The sequence below is a fragment of the Microtus pennsylvanicus genome, chromosome 10 (assembly GCF_037038515.1).
Source record: "Microtus pennsylvanicus isolate mMicPen1 chromosome 10, mMicPen1.hap1, whole genome shotgun sequence".
NCBI classification, from domain to species: Eukaryota; Metazoa; Chordata; class Mammalia; order Rodentia; family Cricetidae; genus Microtus; species Microtus pennsylvanicus.
This window is the reverse complement of record NC_134588.1, coordinates 30,432,340-30,452,540: the sequence shown is the minus strand read 5'-3', so window position 1 is coordinate 30,452,540 and position 20,201 is coordinate 30,432,340. Positions and strand designations below refer to the sequence as shown.

General features: G+C 47.6%; 1 protein-coding gene across 1 annotated transcript in view; it reads right to left on the bottom strand.

Annotated features, from left to right (window-relative positions):
* Lmod1 (leiomodin 1) overlaps window positions 1-10,018 on the bottom strand; it is a 45,417-nt gene extending 35,399 nt beyond the window's left edge. The window contains exon 1 of the mRNA XM_075988048.1: window positions 9,520-10,018. Coding sequence (XP_075844163.1) covers window positions 9,520-9,780 — 261 coding nt within the window. The 5' untranslated portion in view covers window positions 9,781-10,018. The remainder of the gene's footprint in view (window positions 1-9,519) is intronic.
* Window positions 10,019-20,201: the final 10,183 nt, after the last annotated feature.

Sequence of the window (20,201 nt, the reverse complement as noted above, 5' to 3'; positions counted from 1 at the left end):
CCTCCCTGATACCACATTTACTTTGGCTCTTTTGAATAGCATTAGGATGCGAGAGAGATTGCTTCAGCACAATAATTTTATTAGGTTCTAGTGGCTTCCATTTTGCAGGCACTGTGGCTGGTTCTCTGCCTTCATCTTATTAAACCTCTCAACAACAAGGACAAAGAGGGGTGCTCTCTTCCTTGAATCTCCATTGATTCTGTGAGAGCCTGGTTCCCTCCCACCTCTCAGTCCCTCCACTAGCTCTCTCCTCTTCCAATGCCCACATGTTTACAACATAAGGAAGAACTCTGCCCTTAGCCCCCCATTCTTCTCCATCCACACCCACACCCCGAGCGACATCTTCTAGGGCTCATGGTTTTAAATGTTATTCCCAGGGGTGGCAAGATGTCTCAGTGGTTAAGAGTGCTTGCTACTCTTGCAGAGAGCAGTTCCCAGCACCCAGCTTACAACCATCTATGACTTCAGTTTCAGGGAACCCAGTGTCTTCTTCTGGCCTCTGTGGGTACCAGACACACGCACACGTGCACGCGCGCGCGTGCGTGCGCACACGGTGGACATTCATACATGGAAGCAAAACATTCATAAGCATAAAATAAATGCACCAGAAAAACTTTTTAAAAAGTTAAATATCATTCACATGCTAATGCTCCCCCCAGCCCTCTTTCTTACTGAGTCTAAGACTTATACCCCCTGGCCACCTGGCACTTCCACCTGGGGATCTTATTAGCAAATGAACTTAACTAAAGGCCTCAATTTGAACTCTGGCACTTCCCAAACCACGCCTCTGCTGTTGGCCAGCTGGTGGGGCCCATGAAATCTCCGCATCAGGGAGGCAGGGGATGGTGAATTGAAAAACAGCCTGGGTTACACACCAGGACCCTGTCTCAAAACAAACATCATCTCCTACCACAACTCCTCTTTCCCTCAGCATATCAGCCAGTCCTGCGTTAACCTGAACTTCTTGCCTCAACAAGCCATCCTTTTCCAGGCAACTGCTACACACTCAGCTGTGCTCCCCCTCCTCCGCTCTGCTCTAAACCCTCCAGTGACTCTGCAAATGGAGTAAAATTCCAAACTTCAGCTGCTGGGGCTGGGGCTCGGGCTCAGTTCTTAAGAGTGATTGTCTAACATGTGAGAAGCCTTGGGCTGGATGCTTAGAACCACAAAAAAGAGGGTGTAGGAAAACATGTTTAATCTCAGCACTTGGGAGATGGATACAGGAGGGTCAGAAGTTCAAGATCATCCTTGGTTATATAGCAAGATTGAGACTAAACTGGGTCACATAAGACCCCATCTAGCCAGGCGTGGTGGCACAGGCCTTTAATCCCATGTCTTGGGAGGCAAAGGTAGATGGATCTCTGTGGGTTTGAGGCTAGCCTGGTTTACAAAGGGAGTTCCAGGACAGCCAGAGTTGTTACACAGAGAAACCCTATCTTGAAAAATGAAAAAAAAAAATCTAATTTCTGGCTAGGGGTTTACTTTAGTCCTTGGTTAGAATGTGCAAAACTCTGAGTTTGAGCCGCACCACCACATAAACAAACTAAGAGACGAACCAAACTTCTGTGCTTCCCTAAAAGGCCTTGCACTATCCGGACCTTGCCTCCTCAGGGCCTTCTTCATCTCTCCCAGCTATGCTCCAGTTAGCCTAGCTGAGCTTCCTCTGACACAATAAACTGTTTCCACCTCCAGGCCTTTGCATGGCTCTCCTCCTGGAAGCTGCTTCTCCAGGCATTCCCATTGCTGACTTTGTACCAGACGCTAAACAAATGTCATGTTTCTTGTGCTGAAGATCCCGTTGAGCCTGTTGGAAATGGGCCCCTGCAATGGTTGATCATATACTCTTTCCTTAAACAGATTCACACTTTTTAAAATCATATATATGATACATGTTACACATGTGTATGTTTATGTGGCATATATACATGCATATGTACACACAGACATATATATTGTACATTGTGCTGATTAGGTTTTTTTTTGTCAATTTGACATACAAGCTAAGTTTATCTGGGAAGGGGAACTACAATTTAAAAAACATCTTCATCAGATTGGTCTGTAGGCAAGTCTATCAAGGTCATTTTCTTGATCAATGACTGATATGAAAGGGCCCAGCACACTGTAGGTAGTGCCATTCCTGGGCAGGTTGTATAAATAAGCAGGTTGAGCGTCCATGGAGAGCGAGCAAGTAAGCGGTATTCTCCCACAGTCTCTTCTTTAGTTCCTGCCACCAGGTTCCTGCCCTCTGACTCCTCATCTTGGCTTCCCTCAATGATCGACTGTGATCCAGACATGCAAACTAAATAAACCCTTTCCGCCCCAACTTGCTTTCTGTCGTGGCCTTTATTATAGCAACAGAAAACAAAGTATAATATCTGTGTTGACCGTAAGAATAAATACCATCTCTGTGGCAACAAGGACCGTCCCTATGTTATCCACTCTGTTCTAGCATTTAGAAAATGCCCAATATAGTAGATATAGTAGCAGCTCAATGAACAGTTGAGGAATCACTGATTTAGGAGAGTCCTCCTTGTCCCTATAAGCATAAAGCATGAGTCACGAATACTGTGTGGAAACAGAGTAAAGGCTAGGTGTGTGTCAAAGCCTAGGCTTAAAACGTGTGAGGCTCTGGTACTACCCATCCTTAGCACTAAAGAGAAGGGGGTGAGGGAGAAGAAGGCCTAAGTAGCAGGGAGGGGAATGAGTGGGCTGAGTTGGAGCAAAGGGAAGAAATCAACTGCTCATGAGACTTCAGTACCAGATTTCCAACCCAGCACACTTCTTGGAGTCCTTGGTAGACTATTGAGCCTTACTACCCAGGACCAGGCCCTTCAGCTTCCATGGGACAGATGCTCTGGCCGGTACAGGAACTGGTCCAGATCATGGACAGCCAATCAGCAGAGCAGGATGGGAATGCAGATCTGCTTGGACCCTGACGAGACGATCCAACCACTAGACTCCACACACTGAGCATGCACAGTGCCGCCTGAAGCCCTAGCTGAGGACAGTGCACCTCTTGGCACTGGAGGCCGGCATCCTGCTGGTCCTGCCACCTGACCTGGGAGTCAGGGCTGATGAGCTAGTGGAGCCTAGGGATCCTGAACAGGGAAGAAGTGAGGGGAGGAGCGGGCAGAGCCTGTGGAGCAGGAGGCCTTTCTATTCCTAGCTGTTTGTACACAGTGTCCTGACGACCTGGCCTGGCCTCTGCAGTAGACCCCAGAGATAGCTGAAGCCCAAACTCCCAAAGCAGCCCTGGCTTTAGATCATGCTGGGATAGAACATGGCTATCGAGGAGAGTTCTTATGTCTGAAATGTCCCTCAACCCTCTCTTTTCTACCATTTGCCAAAACCAGTAAATCAGCGTGGGTCCTTAAACCCAGGGTGAAGGTGGGGGAGTAAAATAAAGGTGGTTCCGAGGAATCAGGTGACGAGCCAGGCGGCAAGCAACAAATCACCCTGGCCTCCTTCCTTCATTGGTCCTTGCTTTCCTCTTTCCTCTCCACCCCTCTTGCCATTACCTCACTCCTATGGACAGAACTTTGTTGTTTTGGCGTCTGTACAGGTACAAAGGCTGATGGATTGAGACTGAAGAAAGCCTCTCTCCTGAGGAAATAAACTCTCAATACCGTATCCCGTTGAATGCTCCAATAGCCCTTCGAGGCTGATTTTATCATTCCTACTCCCAGGTAACGGAGCTGAAGAGGCTAAGCCAATGAGATGGTAGTGGTGATGCCCTCGGTACCAGCACACGCTAAATAAATTAATGCCCTCCCTTTCTGGCCCAAGGTACTCAGCTGCACTGGGGCTGTAAGGGGAAGAAGCAGAACACAAATCTGGGCTGAGTGCAGGCACCTGTGGTTTGCTATCTCATGCCCGGACCTGCTGCTGAGAAGCCCCAAACAAGGACTTACACCTTAGACGTAAGCCACCTTTTTCTGCTGGCTATGATCAGTGTGGTTCAGTAAACACAAAATAGCTTAATCTGGACCTTACTCTATGGATCAGGATAATCCTGTTCATCCAACTTGACAATCACATGATTTTCAGCTTCTTCCTCCCTTCACCCCTATGCTGTGGCTATTTTTGCTTTGAGTGCACACACGCACGCGCACACACACACGCACGCGCACACACACACACACACACATTGCAAATCTCTCTTAATCCCGATCATTCAAGGCTTGCCTCCTCTGGGTCAGCGGTGGACATGCTGTTTCTGTAAGTCCACAGTCTCTTGGAGGAGGGAGAGAGGCTGGTGGAGGGGGGACAGATAGGCTACATGAAAGCTTTGTCTTCCTTGTTCATCCAGTCCTGGGGACCATGAAGTCCCTGAAACCCTGAGGCTTCCAACTGTCCATGCTGGTGACAACCTCCCTTGATCGGCATCTCTCAGTCAGACTTTAAAACCATCCCCATCTTCCTCTCATAATTTCATAGTGAAATTCCATTTCATAATTGCAAGTCCTCCTCATTCCTGTCCATCTGGCTTGCCCCCCTCTTATGTTTCCTGTCTAGCCAAGGTCTCAAGTTCTCAGACCTGCTGTCCCAAGAAGGGACAAAGGTCAGAGGCCATGCTGCAAGGGAGTTCAGCTCTGGTGCCTTGCTTGCACTAAATTCTCTCTCTCTCTCTCTCTCTCTCTCTCTCTCTCTCTCTATATATATATATATATATATATATATATATATATATATATAATTTATTCTTATTTTATGTTCATTGGTGTTTGTCTGCATGCATGTCTGTGTGAGGCTGTCAGGAGCCCTGGAACTGAAGTTACAGACAGTTGTGAGCTGCCATGTGGGTGATGGGAATTGAACCTGGATCTTCTGGAAGAGCTGCCAGTGCTTTTAACCTCTGGGTTACCTCTCCAGCCCCACAAAATTCTTTAAATGTTACATATTCAGTGCATGAACAAAAGACTTAAAAACAACAAGTTAAAACAAACACCTGTAGGTCGCACCACCTAGCTGAAGACAGTCAGCTGCTTTCCCAAACTACAGATGGAGGTGGCTAATAATTTTGTCTAGCTTTTTCTAGTTTGTGCATATGCCTACCTGGGTCACCAGGCCCCCATCACCTCTTCTGCCCTCTCTACTCAGGCCTCCAGGGCTATTTTGAGTGTGTACCAGTTGGGGTTAATCTCCTTAATCGTTGAGCCGTGCTGCCTCGTGTACGCCCAACAAGCCCAGCTATCTGCAAAGGGCATTCTGAGGGTTGGTGCCACCGTCTCCGGCCTTCCCATTCATGAGGGGAGCCCGGGGATGGAGTTGAAACAAGGCTGGAGGAGGGGCTGCGGAGGCTAAGTGGCAGCAGAGGTTCTAGGCCAGCAGTGGGTTCTCAAGTTAGCCTCTGGGGAAAACCTAAAAGAGCTTTCTCCGCCCCCTGGCTCAGCTGCCCTGGCCCCTGACCCCGCTTTCATGCAGGTGCTAATCCTGGGTCCCTGTCACCCTAGAGGGAAGGACAAGAGGGGTAGGCCGAGGGGTCGTTCCCCTCCCACTTGGGAAGGGAAGAATAAGAGATGACCTGTTGGGATCTGGTCCTTGAAACATGAGACAAGGACTGCTTCACTCCACTGCTGGCTTCTGCACTGGCTGGGGCTCTGTCTTCCACCTGGGCTAAGGGAGAACTCCCAGAGGACCAGGGAGAAGACTGGCTGCCAGAGCCACTCCATCTACAGGCAGGGCAGGAGCCCGCCTCTAGCCTTCCCTGAATCCCCTGCTAACTGAAATTCATTTCATAAGCAGCTGGGGATCTTATGATCTATGTGGAGGCCTTATGTAAGTATCCGCCTCCTGAATCATATATGCTGGTGAGGGAAACGGCCAAGAAAAATAAAATAAATAAATAAATAAATAAATAAATAAATAAATAAATAAAATTTTAAAAAAGAGGGGCCGGGGTATGCAGCTCCACAGCAGGGCAGACACTTGCCATGTTCAAGGCCCTGGGTTTGGTCTCCATCACCATGGAGAAACTGAGTCAGCAGGAGGAAAAGTACTTGCCATGCAAACCTGAAAACATGAGTTCCAGCCTTTGGAACCCGTGGAAGTAGAGAGTGACTCGTGCAAGCTGTCCTGGGACTTCCACACGCACACACGACACACACAAGCACCCCTTCTCTAGTGATAAATGTCCTGAACGATAGAACCTTATGACCCTGGCGCACTTGATCAAGGTGCCCAGCTTTGCCTAAGAATCTGGGGTGACTGCCTGGAGGTGGTGACCTGGAAGAGGTACGGGAGGAATATGCACGAAAACTATGCTAGCCAATTCAAAAACTCCGTGAACTATTCCAGCCCAGTGAGGAAGACGTAGCCTCGGTCCCTTACCTGGTCTAGACCCCAGCATGCCAGTCACAGTATGAATCTTACTTTCCCTCCCAGGAAAAGCGGAACAGGCCTGCTTATCTCTCTTAGTTTCTTCTAAACGTTTTCTCTGTGTGGAAAGTTTCAAACAAAAGTGGAGAACAACGTAATAAACACTCATGTGGGTCCAGCATCCAGCTGCAACAGGAACAACTCCAGACCGGCACTGTCTCACCCACACTCCCATCCCTGTCGTTTTAAGGCAAATCCCCCAATTCAATCAATTTTCCTGAGAATAGTTTATTACGTATGTCTAAAATATAAACATTATTTTAAAAGAATGTCCATGCGGGGCGGTGATAGCACACACCTTTAATCCCAGCACTCGGGGGGCAGAGATAGGCAGAGCTCTGTAAGCTGAAGGCCAACCTGGTCTACGGGCAAGTTCCAGGACAGGCCCCAAAGCTACAGAAAAACCCTGTTTTGAAAGACAAAAAACAAAAGAATGTTCATAATGCCACCATCCCATCGACAGGATTTAACAAAAGTGTCTTAATGCCAACCAGTACCTTTCCCTCATGGACAGTTGGTCTGATAATTAAAGGTACTCCTTAGATGGTGGTGGTAGGGGAGCTTTCAGGCAGACTGTCACGGCCACCGTTCCTCTAGCAACACACAAGTACACGGATCTTGAGCATCTCTCTGGGGCTCTCACAAGCAGCGGCTGTATGACCCTAAAGGAACTCAGCTGGCACAGTGCTTATCTACCAGACACCAAGATCCCTAGTTCAACTGTGCAAACCTGGCATGGTCGCACATGTCTGTAATCCCACTGCTTCAGAGGTAGAAGCAGGAGAACTGGAAGTTTGAGGTCACTCTCACTAGCTGTTGAGTTTGACTCAGCCTGAGTTAGCTGAGAACCTGTTATAAAAATAAAAAAGGGCTTGCATTATCTCCCCATCCGTACTCTGATATCCCAATGTAACAGGAAAAGGGGAGGAAGCACAAAAACTCAGGCAGGTCATTTACTGTGTCACCTTGGACAAGTATTTAGCCTCATTGAGACTTTTTTTTTATGATGGGGATAAAAATCCTATCTCCTAAGACTGTTGAGGCTTTGAAAGAGAAAGGTGATGGTGTAGTACACCTTTAATCCCAGCACTGCACTAGGGAGGCAGAGACAGGCTGATCTCTGAGTTCAAGGCCAGCCTGGTCTACAGAGTGAGTTCCAAGACAGCCAGGACTACACAGAGAAACCTTCTCTCGACAGAGAAAAAACAAAAACATTAAAATAAAACAAGATTGGGGTGGTGGGCATGTAGAAGGTTCTCTGTAGCTCATCTTTCTGCTGCGGTCCAGTTAACTGGCTAGCTCACTATCAAACCGACTGGCTTATTACCTTCAGGTCTTCAGGAAGAGGAAAAGGCTCAGGCAGCAAGAGCTAGAGCCAGTTCCCCAGCCTGGAGTGGAGTTCACACTCTCCAGCTAGACTTGAGTATCCATGCTCTGTATGCTTGCTCTGGCCACTAATCAAAGAGACAAGTCCCTAGATGGAGGGGTGGGCAGGGCCGGACAAGGGCAAAGATTTGCTTTGGATTAACTTCACCATTTTCTGAGTTCCTTTACTAAAGTGAATTAGCAATCCCACTGCTGCGGCTTATTGGATGCTATGTGCCAGGTTCTGTGCCAAGCACTTCCCACCACCCCCTTAGTCACCTCAACAGGGGTGGGTACTGTTCTCAAGATCTAGGTAAGCTGGGAGGAGTCATAGAGTCAGGACAGTAAGAGCTGCTGGTACCCACACAGGGTTTGTCTGCTACTTAAACTCTAGGCCTTGACTTCACGCTCATTCTTCTGATAAAAATGCCAAAGGGGCTACATGTTAGGGTTCAGTCACATTCCCCCAGATTTAGAGACTTCTGACCGTGCTCAGTATACATGTCTAACTCCGGCTGGCCATTGTGCTAACATATGCCCTTTGCCTGCATGAGGAGCAACGAGAGCATTGTAACAGACTACCTCCGTAAGGAACAATGGTCCTAAGGGCAGCATCTCCTCCAAGGATGCATACTGTCTCGCCCTCTATTCCTTGACTTGGCTCCATCTGAAGAAGTGCATCCCTGGGCAGGGCCAGGGAACTGGGAGACAGAAGAGAGAGGCAGGGCATAGCATTTACTAAGTGCAGAATGTTGGAGAATCAAAGTCCCAGGAGCACAAGAGTTCCTCGGCTGTTCTTTGGTCTAAACATCTTGCTTTATAATTAAGTAAGGGCTTTGGTTTTAGGAGTGGGTGGACAGTGCAAAGATAGGATGCTTACGTGGCATATGAGAGGCCCTGGGTTTGGTTCCCATGGGTTAAAAACAGTTCTGTTTGACCTCACCCTCCAGAAACCACTGGAGACAAGGCAGCCATGGGGCCCAGAGCCCAAGGAATGGAAGAGGACAACAGAGCCAAACTCCAGAGTGACTCTTAGGGTCCAGGAAAGGGCGGGGGTCACAAAAGTGTCAAGACCTTGTCTAAGTTTCTTTTCTCTGTCCTGGGTCACTAGCCCCTCGATGGAGGGTCTATCATTTCCCCCATATCTGTTTTGATATTTATTCATTATTATCAGAGCTATAAAAGAATTAGCCACCTCCCCTCAGGGTAAGAATTCCTGAGTCCCTTGGCTCCCCACACACTCCTCGTTTCCTGGGAAAGTCTTGAACACGGGCCCAGGGAATGGCAGGCACAGGGACAATGCTCCAACTCTTGCACCGTGTCTCCTTGCTTTCCCATCCCTGCTCTCAGGCCTTGGGCCATGTCCTCCAGAGCGTTGGGATCAGCTTGGCCTCCTCTTCTTGAGTGGCTGGAGACTACAAACGTCATTCTATCCTTTCTCCCTCCTCACTAGCACAGGATGGAGATGAAGGAAGAAACATGCCGAGACCATGATGGCATCAACTCGACAATGTATCCTTCAAGGACACCCCTCAGCTCCCTTTCCTATTTGATTTTTGAGATGTCCTGTCTCTCCAACACATCCAACTTCTGCTTACAGAGCAAATTCAGGGCAGAGCTTCCCACTGCCAGTTTAGTGCATAATAACCTGTTCTGAAGCATTTCATCCCTTGCCAGTAAGGATTATTCCTCTAAGAAAAGAAGGGTTCTGGTCATGGAGGTAGGGGGCCCGGTCCTCCCTTCCCACCCCATTCTCCTCCAGGGTGTATCACTCACGTCTATAGACATCTCCCTCTGGATGAGCTTCTTGGTCTCCTTTTCGCAGAAGTTGAGCATGGCTTCCCGGCTGAATGTGCCAGAGGGCTGTCTGTCCGTTTGATTCCTCTGCCGCAGCCCCACAGGAATGCTCCCATCCGGGTCCACCACATCCAGCTCCTTCTCCAGTTCTTCCATCTCCTCAGGGGAGAGGGTAGACAGCAGGCTGTCGATGTCAGGGTCTTCACTCACCTGCCGCCGATACTTGGCTACCTTGGACATCTTGGCAAAGCGGGCAGCTTCTCTTGCCAAGTCTGTGGGAGTGTTGGTGGTATGCAGAGAAGGGAGAAGGGGTGCTGGTCTGGGTAGAGCTGGGTGGGCTTGGGTGGGAAGGCCCAGCTAGATGAGGACTGCAGCTGGTAGGGCCCGCTGTGCCACAGGTGCTCAGGGGACTCGGCAGCCTCCCTGCAGCCCAAGGCTAGTGGACCCTGCTTGGTCTAACCAGCAACCAATAAAACCTGACAGCTGCCCAGCCAGAGAGGAGAAGCCAATCCCCAAGCCAGGGGGCGGGCCTGCCTTACTGTCAGAGCTGTTTGAAACTTGAGGACATTCCAGGGAATCTTGGAGCGCTGCGTGACCAAATTTAGTACAGAGCAGTTTAGCCTTTTAAAGACAAGGGGGCCATGCAATGAGGAAAAGATAGAAAAATGCAAAGGCTGGCAGGGGCAGACCAAGCCACTGGAAGCCAGGGGAGCAGGGACCGGGCGATGAGGCTCATCGAGTGGCCAGCCTGAAGCCAGCCTCGGTCAGGAATGGATTTTACACTTCTGTCACTGGGTGACCACTGTCACCTTTCTACTGTATTTGGTAATGTTTTGGGGGGACTCCCGGGAGTTTGTAATCCCAGAAAAGACACTAATGCAAGATGAGGGACAGTTCTTATAACCAACCCACCTACACAGTTTCCTGTCAAGAACCTGAGGGCTGAGCATCAGTTGCCCTGATGCCCCTTTGCCCCTTTACCACTTCAAGAGATAAGAGAATGGGAGACATGGTAGAGGGTGGGGGAGTGTGGGGGGGTGATATCCTCACAGTGTATACAAACTGAAAATGTTTTGGTGGTGTTTTTTTTTGGGGGGGGGGTTGGTGTTTTGTTTTTTTCTTTTCTTTTTTCTCTTCGAGACAGGGTTTCTCCGTGTAGCCTTGCCTAACCTGGAACTCACTCTGTAGACCTCGAACTGTAGGCTGGCCTCAAATTCACAGAGACCCACCTGCCTCTGCCTCCCAAATGCTGGGATTAAAGGCACGCACCATCACTGCCCAGCTACAGACTGAGAATGTGAGGGCTGTTTGAGGAAGAGATGGGATCTGCAGGGAAAAGGAAACTCTTAGAGAGCTCTCAGTTTCCGAGGCCCCAAGGCTCTTGGGAAGAGGGTTCTAACCTTCCTCGGTGCCCTCTTCTGCAGGGCCATCTGCAGACAGCCTTCTCTGGGCACAGTAGGAGGAGCAGGCAGACACCGCCCACATATAAATCCAGAGCATAATTTAGCATGTCTTAAGGGAAATGCAATTCTGGGCCGCTGAGCGGTGTGATTGCAACAGGTCTGGCTTGTTTTGTAGAAGGGCTTTCCACTGCTCATCCATCAAGCCGCCCTGTGCGAGTCTCACAGACATTCGATCTCCTGCCCCCCTCCTTCCTGCCACAAAATCCCTTCTAGAAGCCCTGGTGTAACCCATCAGGGTAGATGCTTCGATCTTTCCTGGCATCTCTCCATCCTAAGCCAGAGAGAGGCAGTCACTTGATCAGCATTCGCTGAGTCCAAGGATCATCTAGAACTAAAACCTAGCCGTGGCATTTCATGCTTAGCTTCAGTCTGAGAGAGGGGCTGGGGCTGCCTGGTGGAGCTGGTAGAAACGAGGCAGGCAAACCGCGAAGGGAGAGTGGAGGAGAGGCTGAGAGAACCCTGGCCATTGCAGTTCAGTCACGTGTCCACCAGATAATAACAGTCGCCAGGCTCTGCTGTGAGAGCAGGTGATGTACTAAAGATGCCAACCGGTGTGAACCTGCCATTGTGGAGGCCATAGAAACCGGTGTGAACCTGCCATTGTGGAGCCCATAGCTAGTACCAGTAACTGCCATGGTCAGAGTATGAGCTGTCTCACAGCCACACGTTCTATGCTTGGTCCCTAGCCGGTAGCTCCATTCGGGATGTTCCGATTTTAGGAAGTGAGACGTAGCTGGAGGAAGCAGATTGCCAAGGGTAAGCTTTGAAAAGTTCTACCTTGGGGTTGGAGAGATGACTCAGCGGTTAAGAGCACTGACTGCTCTTCCAGAGGACCCGGGTTCAATTCCCGGCACCCACATGGCAGCTCACGACTGTCTGAAGATCTAGTTCCAGGGGACCTGACACCTTCACACCAATGCACATAAAATAAAGTTAAACAAAATTTAAAAGAAAAAAAAAAGAAAAGTTCTACCTGGGGCCAGGCTCCTTGCCTGCTCTCTGCTTCATGGCTGTCATGAAGCGAGGAGCTGTTGCCACACGCCACATGCTCTCACTGCCGCTGTGCTCTGCCTCACCACAAGCTCCAAAGCACAGAAGCCAAGAACTGTGGATTGAAGCTGGGTGCCAAGATTAACACCTCCTTCCTTTAAGTCTTTAGGTCAGGTGATTTGTCACGTGATGTAAAAGCTGAATGCATGACTGTTATTAAACAAATGATTTCAAAGAAACCATTAAATACTTAAGAGTTTGCAAAATGCGTCGAAATATAAGTGCAGAAGTGGGGCGTGGTGGTGCGTGCCATTAATTCCAACACACGGAGGCAGAGGCGTGCAGGTCTCTGAGTTCAAGGCCAGTCTGATCCAGACAGTGAGTTCCAGGACAGCCAAGGCGATACAGAGAAACCCTGTCTCAAAAAGTGGGAGGGGAATCCAACAGAAGAGGTATATAACAATACAGGTAAACAAGAGACTAGCATTGACTCCTGTTACTGTCACCACCGACCGCATGACCCCGAGTAAATACCCACCTCCTTGAGAGGAGGCTTCTCCCCTCGGAAAGGCAGAGCAGCAGCACCCCCACCCTGGCACCCCCACCCTGCATAAGTCACCCTTCCCTCACTGTGACGACACACCTGGGAGAAGCACTTGTGGGAGAGGAGCTGTTTCTGTTTACTCTGACTCAGTTTCAGAGGGATTTAACCCAGCAGGTGGGGAAGGTATGGGAGCTGTGGGTGGTGGCAGGCTCTCCTCTGAGCTGCATTCACTGTGGTAGGTGTGTGCCTCCGCCATAAATACACAAATTCAATATCAAAAACTTAAGATGTCATATCATTTAATGGAGTTTTTAAAAATTCTATTTCACAATGGTGGTGCACGTGCTTCATCCCAGCACTTGGGAGGCAGAGACAGGTGGACCCATGTGAGTTTGAGGCCAGCCTGGTCTACAGAGTGAGGTCCAGGACAGGCTCCAAAGCCACAGAGAAACCCTGTCTTAAAAAAAAAAAAAAACAAGGCAAAGTAAGATGAACATGAAATTGTAACATATAAGAAAACATTAACCTAAAACGTAGTAAGCACAATATTCATTAGCAATTATTATTTGCCTTCGCCTTCTTATTTTTTTTTTTTGTTGTTTTTTTTTTGAGACAGGATTTCTCTGCAGCTTTGGAGCCTGTCCAGACCAGGCTGGCCTCGAACTCACAGAGATCTGCCTGCCTCTGCCTCCCAAGTGCTGGGATTAAAGGCATGTGCCACCACCACCCGGCTTTGCCTTCTTTTTAAAAAAATATTTATTTTATTTTATGTATATGAGTATTTTGCCTGTATTATGACTGTGTGCCACACCTGTGCTGGTGAACTGGAACTGGAACAGACTTGTGAGGCACCTTATGGGTGCTAGGAACTGAACCCAGGTTCTCTGGAAGAGCAGTCAGTGCTTTTCACCTCTGAACCACCGTTACAGCTCCGTCTCTGCACTCTTTTTGTAATGGTGGGACTTGAACCTGGCTCGAGCCCAGGACTTTACATCTACTAGGTAAGCTTTCTATCATATTTCCAGCAGTTTTTAACAAGTTTTTGTGGGGTGAGGAATTTTTTTTCTTGTTCCCTTGTTTATTTTTGAGACATGGTCTCACTATGTAGCCTGGAACTCATTCTGTAGACCAGGTTGGCCTCAAAAATCAGAGATCCACCTGCCTCTGCCTCCTGAGTGCTGGGATTATCTTTTTTTTGAGGGGGGGGTTATTCATTTGTTTTCCAAGACAGGGTTTCTCTGTAGCTTTGGAGCCTGTCCTGGCACTAGCTCTTGTAGACCAGGCTGGTCTCAAACTCACAGAGATCCGCCTGCCTCTGCCTCCCGAGTGCTGGGATTAAAGGCAGGCGCCAGCCACTACCACCCAGCCAAGTGCTAGGATTATCGGCATGCGCTATCACATCTGATGCACATTATTTACTGATTTATTCTTCTTTTTGTGAGAGGGTCTCACTATGGATCCCTGATAGATAGTAGTTATGTAGAGCAGGCTGGCCTTGAACTCACAGAGATCCTCCTGCCTCTGCCTCTGAGATGCTGGGATTAAAGGAGAGTGACACCATAACCAACTACCTTTTTTGTATATATAAATCTTTATTTATTTATTATGTATACAGTGTTCTTCCTACATATATGTCTGCACACCAGAAGAGGGCACCAGATCTCACTATAGATGACTGTGAGCCACCATGTGGTTGATGAGAGTTGAACTCAGGACCTCTGGAAGAGTAGCCAGTACTCTTAACCTCTGAGCCATCACTCCAGCCCTAACTACCTTTTTTTTCTAAAGGTTTTATGTTCAGTTGTGTGTATGTGTATACATCTGTGCCTGTGTATGTACACATGAATGCAGTGCCCATAGTGGTCAGAAGTGTTGGATCCACTGGATCCAAAGTTATAGGCAGCTGTGAGCCACACAACATCAGTGCTGGGAACTGAACTCAGATCCTTTGCAAGAGCAGCACAAGTTTTTTACCACTGAGCCATTACCCAAGCCCTCTTTTTACTTTGCATTTTGATTGTTTTGGTTTTTTTTTTTTTTGGTTTTTCGAGACAGGGTTTCTCTGTGGTTTTGGAGCCTGTCCTGGAACTAGCTCTTGTAGACCAGGCTGGTCTCGAACTCACAGAGATCCGCCTGCCTCTGCCTCCCGAGTGCTGTGATTAAAGGCTTGCACTGACCTCACTAAGCTACCCAGACTGGCCTTGACTTCGTCCCATAGCCCAGACAAGTCCTGAGCTTGTGATCCTTCGGTCTCAGCCTCTTGAGAAGTTGGAACTTCAATAATACAATACCAGGCCTATGTTACTATAGTTGTCTTTGTTCTGGGTTCTTTCCCCTCTAGCCTACCACTTTTTTCTTTTGTTCTCTCTCCTTCAGCAATGCTGCCTTCAATAAACATACAGGTATTCCCTCTTTCCTGATTCTCATTCATTCATTCAATAATTTATCTAGATACACATGCACGCGCGTGCGCGCGCACACACACACACACACACACACACAGTACTTTGTCAGGTATTGTGTAAAGAAAGATGCAAACAACAGGAAGGAGTCACACCATACAACAGGACTCACGTAGGAGGTTTAATGGAAGAGGACAGAGAAGGGGGCAGAGAGGGGAGGCAAAGACTGGGCCCTGGGGACAAGAGTGGCAGAAGAGAGAGAGATGGGAAGTAGCGAATGTGCACAGAAGGTGCTCCTAGTGACTGCAGCTGAGGACGTCGCCTGGCGGAACCCTAAAGACAGGCCACAACAGATGCCTGAATACTAACACTTTTGATTTTTCAAGATAAGAGTTTCTCTGTGTAGCCCTGGCTGTCCTGGAACTCACCACCACAGAACAGGCTGGCCTTGAACTCAGAGATCTGCCAAGGTGCGCCACTACACTTAACTTCAGAAGATACTTTTCTAAGCAACAGTGAGAATGAAGACTGACTTGAGGGACAGTTAGGGAGAGCAAGAGACTTAGTGGGAGGGTTGGGCATGGTGGCACAAATCTTTAATCCGAGAACATGCGGGGGTGGGGGGTAGATCTCTATGTGTTCCAGGCCAGCAGGGTCCTCATAGCAAGTTCCAGGACAGCCAAGGGCTACACAGAGAAACCCTGTCTTTAAAAAAAATAAAAAGTGGTAGTGGAGAGATGGCTCAGGTAAGAGCACTGGCTGTCCTTCTAGAGGACCCAGGTTGAATTCCCAGCACCCACATGGCAGTTCACAACTATTTGTAACTTTGGTTTCAAGGAATCTAACACCATCATACATGCAAAACTTCAATGCACATGAAATAAAAAACAAAGCATTATAAAAAAGAAAAAAAGGCAAAAGCTCAAGAGAGCCACCTGCCTCTGCCTCTGCCTCTCTAGTGCTGGTATAAAAGACGTGCAACACCAAGCCGGCCCTTAAGTGGCTCTTGAAGAGGGTGGATAACCCCAAGAAAGTCACATTCTCATGAATACAGAATAGCAGTATAGTCTGGCAGACAAAGCTGCAGGCTCTGGAGTCAAATGACACTGGGCTCAAATCTGAGACGTGTAACCGTGTGTAACTTGTTTAACCTCTCTGAGCCTTTGGAAATGGAAAATGTAGGAACCCAAAGTATTTACCTCTTTCTTTTAGGGGAAAAGAATGAGCACCGCCTCACAGTTATGGAGTTCAGTAGATTTCCTTTCTTGTTCATGTGGCACCGAGAACTGAATTTAGGGCTTTGTGTCTGACAGGCAAGGACCTCACTACTGAGATCTGTCTCCAGCCCTTTCTTCTTCACCAGCATCATTCATTATTAACAGTTAAAGAAACACTTATCCATTTGGTTTGTATGTGTGAGTTATGTGCACAGGTGCTTGCACACGTGTGGAGGTCAGAACTCACGGAACTCAGTTCTCCCCTTCCACCATGTGGGTTCCGGGGATCAAACTCAGGTTGTCAGACTTGGCAGCAAAATCCTTTACTCTCTGAACTATCTGGCAGACCCTATTTTGGTTTGCTTGGTTTTTCTAAAATTTGATTACTTTTTTGGCTTTTGTATTTGTTGTTTGTTTGTTGGTTGGTTTTTCGAGATAGGGTTTCTCTGTATCTTTGAAGCCTGTCCTGGAACTCACTCTGTAGACCAGGGCTGGCCTCGAACTCACAGGCCACTTGCCTCTGCCTTTTAAGTGCTGGGATTAAAAGCATGCACTACCATGTCTGTTCACTTTAAAAAATTTTTTTTCTTTATTTATTTTTATTATGCATACAATATTCTGTCTGTGTGTATGTCTGCAGGCCAGAAGAGGGCACCAGACCTCATTACAGATGGTTGTGAGCCACCATGTGGTTGCCGGGAATTGAACTCAGGACCTTTGGAAGAGCAGGCAATGCTCCTAACCACTGAGCCATCTCTCCAGCCCTCACTTTTAAAATTTTTTTTTTTTTTTTTGGTTTTTCGAGACAGGGTTTCTCTGTGGCTTTGGAGCCTGTCCTGGAACTAGCTCTGTAGACCAGGCTGGTCTCGAACTCACAAAGATTCGCCTGCCTCTGCCTCCCGAGTGCTGGGATTAAAGGCGTGCGCCACCACCGCCCGGCTCACTTTTAAAATTTTGAGACAAGGTCTTACTATGTTGCTCAGGCTCAGCCTCTCAAATAGCTGGATCTGCATGCCTGTGCCATCAGCATGGCATTAAATATGTTAAATCATGTATGGAAAGTGCCACAGCATCAGACATGCAGGAAGCATTTAATAATACTTGCCATTACATTTCCTATATCTCTGTATGACGCACATGCACCTTGTGTCATTTCTTCTGAATTGAAACATTCTCTCTTAGAGGGAGGAGAGAGTCTTCTAAGAGTCAAGAGGAAAGCCAGGAGCTGTGGAGCAGGCCTAAAATCCCATCAGAGGTAGATGTTAACAGGTGGTTATCAAGGAATTCTCCCGGTTCCTCCACACTGCTAATTGAGCCATCCAATCTAGTTTATTCTTGTTTCAGTCGGGGATTTACACTTTTGGCTCTCCTGGTTCTTAGGCCTCTATCTTCAGATGGAGTTACAATACCAGATTTTCTGGGTCTTCAGTTTGCAGATACAGAGACCATGGGTCTTCCCAGCCTCTGGAATCACATGTGTCAATTCTGCATCCTGTCTGTCTGCCTTTATCTATAAATCATCTACCTATCTATCTACATATCCACCAGCTATTCGTTCTGTTTCTCTGCAAGCCTGACCAATGCTGGTGGCTGCGTCTATTCAGAAGTCAAATAACATCCAGAAGAGTGCCCAGTGAGTATGGAATAAAAGCTTGAATAACGTAGACGCTTGAGGACCAGGAAGCAAAGAGAGAGCTAAGAAAAAGTTCTCCCAAATGTCAGTTGATGACTTACCTCACCATGACCTGTGAGGCTCTTGGCAATCACACACAGCTTCTGTGGGAAACAAAAGAATGTAGTCAGGCCAGGTGGTAGGCATGCCTTTAATCCCAGCACCCAGGAGGCAGAGGCAGGTGGATCTCCGCGAGTTCAAGGCCAGTCTGGTGTACAAAGTGAGTTCCCTCCAGGACAGCCAAGACTACACAGAGAAAACCCTATCTCAAAACAAAAGTACGTGTATATGTACCAGTAAAGATATGCGCAAGTGTTTGTATAAATGTGCGCATGTGCAGGCATGTGGCAGCCAGAAGAAGGTATTGGAGCCTTAGAAGCGGAAGTTACAGGCCTGTGCAAGACGCTAGGTTTGTTTCATGGGTGCTAGGATCCAAACTAGAAATTTTGAAGGAATCTTGAGCCATCTCTCCAGTACTGTTTGGTTTTTTTTAATCTAAATTAATATACTAAAGTACTCCAAGACTCATATTTCATTAAAATGTTTACATTTTGTGTGCATACTTGAGTACCATGACAAAGCGGCAGTGGCAGGACATAGGAGCTGGTTCCTTCCTTCCACGCTGTGGTTCTGAGGATGGAACTCAAGTCAGCAGACTCGGTCACTCAGTCGTGAGCACTTTCACTTACTAAGCTGTTTAGCCAGACTGTGTTTCATTTTGTTTAGAGAGAGAGCTTTACGCAGCCCAGGATAGCCTTGAACTTGCTTTGTAAGTAGGGACGCGCTTGACCTTGCAATCCTCCTGTCTCCACCTCTCACGTGCTGGGATTGCAGGCACGCACATCCAGCTTCAGACAATGATTTTAGAGACATTTTACTGCTATTCTAAAGCTCTATGGAGAGTTGGCACTTATCTCCAAAAGTTTGGAAAACACCTCAATTGTCATTGTAGTCTATTAATTACATTGATTTTCTCATAAAATACCTATACTTAAAAAATAAGAAAAACCATCGGTATTTTGCCTGCATTATGTCTGTGTATCCCAAGTGGGCCCAGTGTTTGCAGAGACCAGAAGAGGGTGTTAGATCTCCTGGAAATGGAGCTACAGACAATTGTGAGTTGCTGTGTGAACGCTGGAAGTCAAACCCCAGTCCTCTAGAAGAGCAGGTAGTCAGTGCTCTTGACTGATATACTATCTCTCTAGCCCCAAATATCTACATTTTTTTTTTAAAAAAGGCAGAATGGAGAGACTCCCTTTACAGCTGGCACATAACTGGGTTGTGCTGATAGTAGCCAAAAGTTAGCTGATGGAACTCCATACTTTTGTTCTCTTTTCCTTAACAACTCTCCTATATCCCAGGTTGGCACTGAACTCTATATTCAGCTGAGGTATAACCCTGAGCAGCTAGCTGCCTTCTAGTGCCACCATATCTGTTTATGTGATGCTGAGGATTTGATTTAGGGTTTTCTGCATGCTAGGCAAACCTTTTACCAACTAGAATTGTTTTTAGTTCTTTTCCCTGGGTTAAACATATCTCATAATTCAGAAATTCTTTGCGATGGAGGTTGGGGAAAAGGATCCAGTCCTTTGATACGTAGACCAATGATAGATCAATGGTCTCAAATAGGTCATGGTCCCTGAAATGATCCACGTAGCTCGATTTCATGAACACTTCAGGCTGTCGCAGTGGCTCAGTGGGTAAAGTGCTTGCTATCAAGTCTGACAACTTGAGTTCGATCCTGGGGACCCACAGGGTAGAAAGTGAGAACTGACTTCTGTAGGTTGTCCTCAGACTTCCATGTGTCCACTAGCTCCCTTACACAAATATACAAATGTGTGAAATAAAAAATATTAAAAAAGAAACACATCTATTACATTCAAGGTACTATGACTCTAAAGCTCTGCCCTACAAAAGCAACAAATTCACTGTAGCTCAAATTTAAGTAGCACTGTTAATAATAGTTCACAGCAAAAGTACTTTAAAAAAATAGCCGCAAGGCAGTGGCGGTGCACGCCTTTAATCACACTCAGGAGGCAGAGGCAGGCGGCTCGCTGTGAGTTCTAGGCTAGCCTGGTCTACATAGATTGCTTCTGAACATCCAGGGTTACACAGAGAAACCTTGTCTCGAAAAACAAACGAACTAGCAAACAGTACTGTATTTAAGAAGTTTGGGCAATCATGGCTGAATAATATTACGTTTATCCCAGGCCACGAGGCTAACCTGAACTCTGTCACTCAGTACCCCAATCCTCGCAACCATCCTTGATTTGGGGGAGAGGAGGTACTGCACGCTCGCTGCCTACACGGAGTTTCAATGATCCAATCTCCGCCCAGTAACACGCCCTTTCCTGGGATCACTTCCGCCACAGA